This window comes from Megalops cyprinoides, chromosome 6, assembly GCF_013368585.1.
Source record: "Megalops cyprinoides isolate fMegCyp1 chromosome 6, fMegCyp1.pri, whole genome shotgun sequence".
Classification (NCBI taxonomy): Eukaryota; Metazoa; Chordata; class Actinopteri; order Elopiformes; family Megalopidae; genus Megalops; species Megalops cyprinoides.
In genome coordinates, this window is record NC_050588.1 from 38038545 (window position 1) to 38047399 (window position 8855).

General features: G+C 45.5%; 1 protein-coding gene across 1 annotated transcript in view; it reads right to left on the bottom strand.

Moving 5' to 3' along the window:
- LOC118779928 (carbohydrate sulfotransferase 11-like) overlaps window positions 1-6719 on the bottom strand; it is a 29281-nt gene extending 22562 nt beyond the window's left edge. The window contains exon 1 of the mRNA XM_036532264.1: window positions 6367-6719. Within this exon, the coding sequence (XP_036388157.1) occupies window positions 6367-6460 (94 nt within the window). The 5' untranslated portion in view covers window positions 6461-6719. The remainder of the gene's footprint in view (window positions 1-6366) is intronic.
- Window positions 6720-8855: the final 2136 nt, after the last annotated feature.

The window sequence follows — 8855 nt, forward strand, 5'->3', positions numbered from 1 at the left end:
CCAAAGAGCTGTAGTCTAGCTACAGTTAATGCTGAAGTTTAAAAATAATGGGGCTAAATATGTTTTTCTCAATTAAATTTTAGAAACTTTCTTTCATAAACTGCATATATTCATTACACTTATACTTCTTTCATGACACAGTATGGCACTGGTAAGCATTCTGACTGCATCTCTCATCTGAGAACATCCGCGTCTGAGCTCAACATCATGAGAAATGTGCATAAATTTGAAACGAGGTGAATTTTCTTTTTTTTTTTTTTTTAATTTCCCACAAATACAGTGCCATTTTACTCAGGCTTACAGTCTGATCCTACCACGGCAGTGAAGCCAACCCAAAGAGCTGTGGCCTAACTACATTTATTGCAGAAGTTTCAAACATCTGGGGCTAAATCATTTTTTCTCAGTTATATTTTTCACATATATAAACCAGATTTTAACTGATTATAACTCTCTCACTCACTCACGCACTCACTGACGCACTCAACCACTCACACACACACACAGAAAAGAGCTGTGTGTGTGTGTGTGTGTGTGCGCGTGTGTGTGTGTGTGTGTGTGTGTGTGTGTCCTGCCGGCCAGCGGCAGGCAGGGTGAAGGGTGGTGTGTTCCTCCCTGTCTGGGTGAGACTTGGCCTGTGAGGGCAGCAGGCCGTGCCGAACACAGGCCTCTCGCACGCCGGACCAGCCCTGGACTGGCACAGGAAGGTGTTCGGGTGGAGAGCGGTGCCGTGCGACATGGAATGGATACGCGCACTGTCAGAGAGGGAAGTGGGAGGGAGGTTTTTTTTCCCCCCAAAAAAAAGAGCCTTTCTGAGCTCTCCAAGTCGAACAGCTCAGCGGTCTCTGTGGCTCGGCCCTGCTGTGTTAGTGCAACATTCTTCAGTAAATACGGGCCAGCTGGTTCTGTTTGAAGACCAAACGGCCACTGGGCTTTCCAGAGAAACATCTACATGCCAGCTTTTTTCCCCCCTTACATTTCAAAGATTTCGTTTTAATTCGTGGCAGCACTGCTGATGCTATTTTAGTTGCTGAGCATGCCAGTTTTGTCGCGCTGCTAATGAAGGCCACCGGTGTCGAAAATGAAGATCAGAGGAAACAGATGGAAGACTCTGTCACTAGCCTTCACTAGTGCGCAAAAGGGGGTGGTGTGTGGCCTGCACCGTACACTGTACATTTATTTATATTACTCACTGTATACTTATGTTACTTACTGTAAACACATTCATGTTACTTACAGTATACTTATGTTACTGTGTGCTTATGTTCCTGTATTCAGTGCATTGACATTCCAGCACAGCCACAGACTGTCCCTCTGAAGATAACTCTCTGTGATGCAGTACAGTTGGCATCATGAATTTCATACTTAGCATCACAAATTTCAGACTTATGAGTTTCAGAGTTAGCATTATGAACTCCAGTTAGCACAATGAATTTCAGACTTAGCAATAACTGATAACTAAAATATCATATTGAAAAAAGTGTGATTTCAACAGAACTGTGAACATTTCACTGGAACTGTTGGTACATCACCTTTTTAAAGGCTTGTTATGAAGTGACTGCCAACTGGTAAAGTACACGAACTACATGCCCATTCATCAGCAGGGAACAAAGGCTCTGCTGACTCATTCGATCACATTCTTCATTTTGAAACGCGTCATATCTTATGATTGCTTGAACGCCGCTCTGTGCTGTGGTGGGGGTGAGGGGACTGGTGACAAGGGGGAAGCAGTCAGGCTGACCGCAGTGCTGCCAGCGTGCTCCACCGAGAACAGATAACGATCTCGCTTTTTATTTTCAGCCCAAAGAGAGTCTCTGCTTTCAAACCCTGATGTGGCGCTTGCTAATCACTCTCGGTAAAGCCCCTTCACGTTCGCCCACCCGAGCCGGAGAAAGCCGTCTCTAATCTCGCTAGCACCCTTCCTGTGCCCCTTCCCCTGGTGGCCCGGGTTCAGGAAGTGCACAGTGGAGCAGGAGTGATGCGTATTCCTGTTCCTGTCAAAAACCGAACTCCGCACCAGAGCCCGCGACCCATCAACGCCCAGCTGGGAGGGTCCTCCTGCTCGACGCCCACTCAGACACGAGAAGCTCGCCGCAGATGTGCTGTAACCGGGGCGGCTGCCGAAAACGCGCCCGCATCTGCGTGCCAGCCGACGCTCGCCTCGGCAAGAGCTTTACAAGAACGCTACCCACCGTGTCATGCGCATCTGTGGCTCATATTTACTTTAACATCTACTGAAAAAAAAGATATATTAGCAATAAAATATGAGAGGATGCACATCTGTCACATCAGAAAGCGTGCTGTAAGACAGCTGTAAGACACGCTCTGCTCTGACTTCAGTCAAATCAATACATTTCCCTCCTTTTTGCTGCTCTTGTTCGATGGACATAATGAGGTTTTAGAGAATGAAAAGAAGACAAAATCGCTTCATGTGAGTCTTCAGAACTCAAGCAGTTGACATCAAAGGGAACTTTTCCTTATGAATGATTTCAAAATATAATAACTGGGGCCCCGGGTTAATTCCAATGCTCAAATGATTTACTGAGAGGTTAATTACGTTAAAGGGCAGAATGTTATCTCCACATTGAGATTGGATTTTCCATCCAAAAAAGGAATAAATCTATCGGTTCTCAGCTCTAAAAGAACGTATGATGAGGTAAACAGGTGCAATCTCTCGGCCGGCTGGCTGCAGGGCTTAAGAATTAGAAAAACCAAGACCAAGAAAAATCCCCTTGTTGGCATAAGGATGCCTGCCAAGCACAAAAGTTAACATCGATCCCGGATATAAATCAGCATAAAGCCATGACTGTGTGTGTGGCGGAATTCATGATGCATCGTGATCAGGAAGCAATCACAGCATACTTCATCAAAGGAAACACACATTTGTAGGGAGGGCAGGTAGAGGGCAGGTAAAAACCTATCCTAATCTACCTTACGGTTATACTCTTCCTCCCTGTGCTACTTTCTTGAGCTGGGAACGCCTGCTGAGGCTGCTACCCGTGTGCACACATTAGAACATGGTTTCCCCTCAAGGTGGCTTACATATGCTGTGCACCCACATGAGCAGGTTTAAGCAGAGTTGCCTGTGGCTGCCATGAGGGAAAGGAGGGGCACATGTTCTGCTTTGTTGTCTCACCAAAGTCAGAGGTGCTGCTGTGATTTTTGTTCCATCCATGTAAACGAATGTTGTGTTAACACCATTCATGTAATATCTTCTTATATGTAAAGTATACCTGTAGTCCCTCATGCGGACTGTCTTATGTATCGCCTTCCGCTGAGGCTTCCGGATGCTTCCAGTGAAGCTACGAAGAGGAGGGTTTATTATTAACTATTATTATGATTAGTTCTATGTGCTCTTCTACTGGTTCGGAGGTGACACAGTGGCATTGGTGAGACGAGCAGCAGCACTGACACAAACAGAAAACTGAGGAAAGGGTGGAAACCTGTTAGCGTTGTATTCACCAGGCTCTGAGAGAAAGATGCCTTGAGGGTTTTTCCTGTTGCAGAGCTCGCAAACAGCACTGGCAACGGTATACTTAGTGGGTCAGCTCTGGCCCCAGGCCTCTCCGGTCACGTCCAGACAGCGCAGGTATGCGACGGTTCTGCGGTGGCGAGGGCTACAGTTCAATGCACAGCAATCGCTGTTATTAACGGCTGAGCCCAACATTAACCCGACCCTCTGTTCACTTTCTTTCTGTTTTCGTGCCTTTCCTCAGCCCGGCCTACTCTGGCTCTGCAGTGCACTGCTTCCCAAAGCGCCAGTGACCGCCCCTGAAACCACACACAGAACCTTAGGTCACAGCATTCTGGATTAACATGCGGCTATTTTTGCGATACAACCACAAAATGTCAGGCTTTTTCAGTTTCCTGGCTAGAGACAATAGATCCAACACAGAGCGTAGCCTGTTATTATGTTATTATATCGAACTTTGACAGTGTTAACCATCTGTACAGGAACTGCTTGCATACACGATAATGTACTAAACACCAGCGGAACAGACACTCTACTACAGCAGAACAGACACTATACTACAGCAGAACAGACACTATACTGCAGCAGAACAGACACTATACTGCAGCAGAACAGACACTCTACTACAGCAGAACAGACACTATACTGCAGCAGAACAGACACTATACTGCAGTAAAGAGACACCGTACCACAGCAGAACAGACACTATACTGCAGCAGAACAGACACTGTACGACAGCAGAACAGACACTATACTGCAGTAAAGAGACACCGTACCACAGCAGAACAGACACTCTACTACAGCAGAACAGACACTGTACGACAGCAGAACAGACACTATACTGCAGTAAAGAGACACCGTACTACAGCAAAACAGACACTGTACTGCAGTGAACAGACATTATACTACAGTAAAGAGACAGATCCCCACAGAGCCCACTAGAACACAGGATGCAAGAGGAAGGAAAGGAGCCGCTTCTGTTTAAACAGGGAACTTACTGGGATCCTCTGTAACTCTTCCAAGCTTCTTTAATGTATTTCACACGGTGTGTAAGTAAATGAAATACAGAACACTGGCTGGTTTTCTTTAATACAAACCAACCTTCACTTTCTCAGGAAGGAGAGATGAGAAGCTTATCACCGCTTAACCAGAAGCTCATGTTCAGTTTCACTGCCAGTTTCAGCCGTGCAGTATCGCTATGACATGCAGTGCACTCATGGTTTGCACTAAACAGCTGTTTGATTTTACACTGCCAAAGCCAAAGCTAACGCACAGACTGTACATCAGTGTACTCGCAGGGATCTTAAACTAACGTAATACAAACCCAGGGAACAGGGAACGTCAGGAAACCGGCCCAAAGCGGGGGGGGGGGGGGGGGGGGGGGGGGGGGGGGGGGCTTGCACACTGGGCAAGTCCATGATGTGATCTTGATTTGCTCTGCCAGGCTGAATGCAGCCATTGTGTGGAAGCCGAGGGAAGGACTGACCGGCCGGGCAGGAGCGCTGCAGCCCACGAGCGCTGGCTGCATTCTCCGAGTCCACCGACACGGCGAGGCCCCGGGGTCCCATAATGAAGCGCTTTATTAGTTAAGCCATTTCCCTCTTTTATTGGAGTTTCTCATGGACACACAAACTGTAACTCACCGGACTCTGAACGCTGAACAAAATCGTTAAAGTCGACCTTGAAAAAAAGAAAACTGTGGGTTCAACGGTGACTAGAAATGCAGAACAGCCACTAACCCGCAAACTATGGCTCAAGAATGCGCATTTTGAGGCGTTGCTTTGGCTGTGTAAAACTTAAGAGGGTCAAGTGCGAAGAATATGGAGGAGACTGCTGATGCAGCCGGAGAGACTGCGATGAAGTTTATGATGAATTTATCAGCAATTTACTTCAGCTAAACAAGACAATAGTGTCAGTAACAACCATTCATAAACACTATTCATCACTCTCACACTAGCTACTACTTTGCACATGTGATAAACAAATATAAAGGATCCTGCTGTTCATTATTATCCATAAAATAAGATATTGACAGATGACAGCTGTGAACAGTCCAACGCAATAAAAAGATGAAACACACTTTTCCAGAGTTTCAGTCCAAGAAATAGGATGGTTTCAGATGGGAGACGATTTTGCGCTCTCCGGACAGTTCTGACTTAATTTTGATTCTCTACTCGCAAATCCTGGCAGATTCTCGGCTCACAAAACCATCGTTTTCTAGCGTGCCTTCAAGGACCGTCAGAGAAAACTTTCCCCCGATGAAACAGAGAGGGACTACCAAATTACATCCAAGTCACCGTCACACATTCTGTTCCTGGGATGCAACCCTTTGCGGTGCGTTTAAAAACTCACTAAAAAGAACACATTCAGAATAAAGTCGTCACCAAGCGAATGAATGGTAGACGTCAAACGTTATTTTGCAGTTTTCTGCGGGAAAGAACGTTAAGTATGGTGTGTAATTTTAATTCAAAACTGGGAGTGGTACGGTTATCGAATTTTAAACTTGTGGGTAACGCAGCGACACGAATACAAATGAAGACCGCGCTTATTTACCTAAAGTGTTGCCAGTTCTCTGCATTTTCATGTCAGGGTAATGCGTCTTGCTGGCCAACTTTAACCGTGAACAACCGGCGCGGCATTGCCTGTAGGGAAGCACTTTACTCCCATATAGCCCCTGCTGTATCCACTTACTGCAGTTTATGGACTTATAGCACCCGCAAGAGGTATGGCTACCTGTTGCGTTCGCACTGTAAGTTCAGCATGCAAGAGCGAGCTTTTTAAAGCAACACAAGCGTTATACAGGTAACCTAACAATGATCAATTTAACGATGTATCTATAATAATAATAACCTATGGTTGCTAGTTCGTTTATACCTTGTTATGTTGTTATAACTTACCTGGCTTTAAGTTGCTCTGAAAGTAGAATATGCCAATGATGAAAGACCCCACGCATGTCGCCAGAACCATCCGACCCACTCTGGGTTTTCTCATCCTGAACCTCAGAGCTGGCGGAGCCGAGACCCGGTCCCGCGGTGGCTCATACGCGGCAGCGCGCCCGACTGCGTCCGCTCGCCGGAGAAGGGCACGACAGACCACGGTGTCCAACAATGCAGTTGACCTGTTGGTTGTTAGCACTTGCGCAAGTCGTCATTTTTTAAAAGAACCCCATGGGCAACCCTCTGACCGCTTAAACCAGCTACTCCGCGCACCGACACCACACGGGGAAAAAAGAAAAAGAGAAATAGGCAGCTTGCAGTTTTAAGCTATAGTGTGGAGATCTCACAGCGCCAGCGGCTTTAAAGCGCATTGCCCCGTTTTTTTCTCTCTCAAAACGTGTTTTCCTGTTAACTCTAAACTTTCCCAAAACATGGAGGGCAACGAGTGACCACGCGTGACGTAGGCTGCTATACAGCTACCCCCTAGTCAGCACTGGGGGAGTGTGTAGCCACACTAATGATGGTAACCGAACGTGATTCGGCGATGACAGAGAAAGCCACGTCGGTTTTCAAGTTTACTCTAGTTGGTCGACATGACTTTAATGTAGCCAAATACAATCAATTAAGAGCGAAACGTTCCTTGATACATGACTTTATTCTGTAGTTCTATCATGTTTGTGTATTAATGTAATGCTAAACTATAGAGCGCAAGCGTAAGCTTCGCAGGGTTCCGCAGTGACGGTGTAGGCTGTGTGCAGGTATGAGGACATTGTTTTCTTAACCTCTTAATGTCTTATTTAGAGATCAGAATTTCAAAAACAGCATAGTTTATGACTTGCCACTTGCTGACACATTTTGTCTCGTCACTTCCGTAACGTTTTATTACCGAAATCAAAGTGCCAAATTATTTTTAATTTTAATTATTGAAATTCCACTTAAAGTAGGAATTTAATAACGTACTATTAACCTAACAAGTGTTAGGCATTTGAACAGCGTTCTCATGATTACTGCATTTTAACTGAGTGACCTCTACCATTTTAGCCTCCTCTAGTGGTTGGAAAAACACCTGACAATAAAACTAAATTTGAGACTTGTAGTGCAGCAACTAAACCTAGCGAGATAGCGATTGGAGAAAAATTAATATTACAGAATCCTCCGCTAATAGATAACGCTGGAAATATTTGTTCTAGCAGTAAAAGGAATGAAAGGAATATATTATGCGCTAATGTAAAACAAACATACATACATATATTCGCAATGTTATTCTGCCCTAAGGAAAAACGTATTCCAAAGAAAAACACAATTCTGTCTTGTTACGGTGTTCAGTTGACTTGCCTTCTTTATCGCTCAGCTCTGGGGAAGATGATAAGGGAACATGATTTTAACTCAAATCTTTGCAGTAATCGTATATGCTGAAAGTGGAGACGCCACACACACGTGCTGAGTTATGACTTAGAGCTTGTTTGCTAAAACAAGTAAGAGTAAAGAGTCCTCTTAATCAAATAGCTCCAAGTCCATTCTTGTTTAGAAATACTCTGTTGATCTTTAGAATGTGTCACATATGCCTGGAATGTCACACCTCTCAGACAATGGCACAGAATGATAACCTTATTTAGGAAACGTGTTTTATCTCTCACTGACAGACACCGTGACAAGATAAATATGACTGGTGAGGGAAAGTGAAGTGCTTATCAGAAAACATCTACCTGGCAAAATAAATGTCAGGCAAAAGTAGGGGTCCCCTCCTCAGGGTGTTCCGTGCGTGGTGCTCCCCGGTCGGACTCCTCAGCGTCCCTGCAGGGTTCGTCTGAGGACAGCACGGACCGCCGTGCTCCGGGTCGGGCTGGTGAATAGCCCGTCTGTGTGCGCAGAGAGGGTGACGCTCCGATCCAGGTGAGGGGAAAACCCGGAGCTGTGAGTTTTCACACCCTGGTGTCACTATTGCCTCGCCCAGCTGATTCACGCTCACCTGCTCGGACCCGCAGTGCTGCGAGTCAGCAGAGTGATGCTGGCAGTGCCGTGTGAGGCTCTCCTCGGGTTACCTTTACCTGCAAAGCAAGCTGTGCTGTTAAAGGATCACCTCCACCTCACATATCATTGACTTTATTAACAGCACTGTGAGATAGTGGTAAGGAGCAGGGCTTGTAACAGAAGGTTGCCAGTTTGATTCCCAACTGGAGCACTGCTGCTATACCCTTGGACAAGGTACTTAAACCACAACTGCATCACTTAATATCTAGACATGGATAATATGTAAAACTGTAACCTATGTAAATCCCTCTGGATAAGAATGTCTGCTGTTTAAAAAAAAAAAACAATGTAATGGAAAAGGTAAAGTCTTCCACTGACCTAACACAGAGTGTAAAGTAGGACACTACCATTCACTGATGCTGATACATTCATAACTGGAATATTTTGAAAGATAAATCCAGGGTAGGCATTTGATTGGA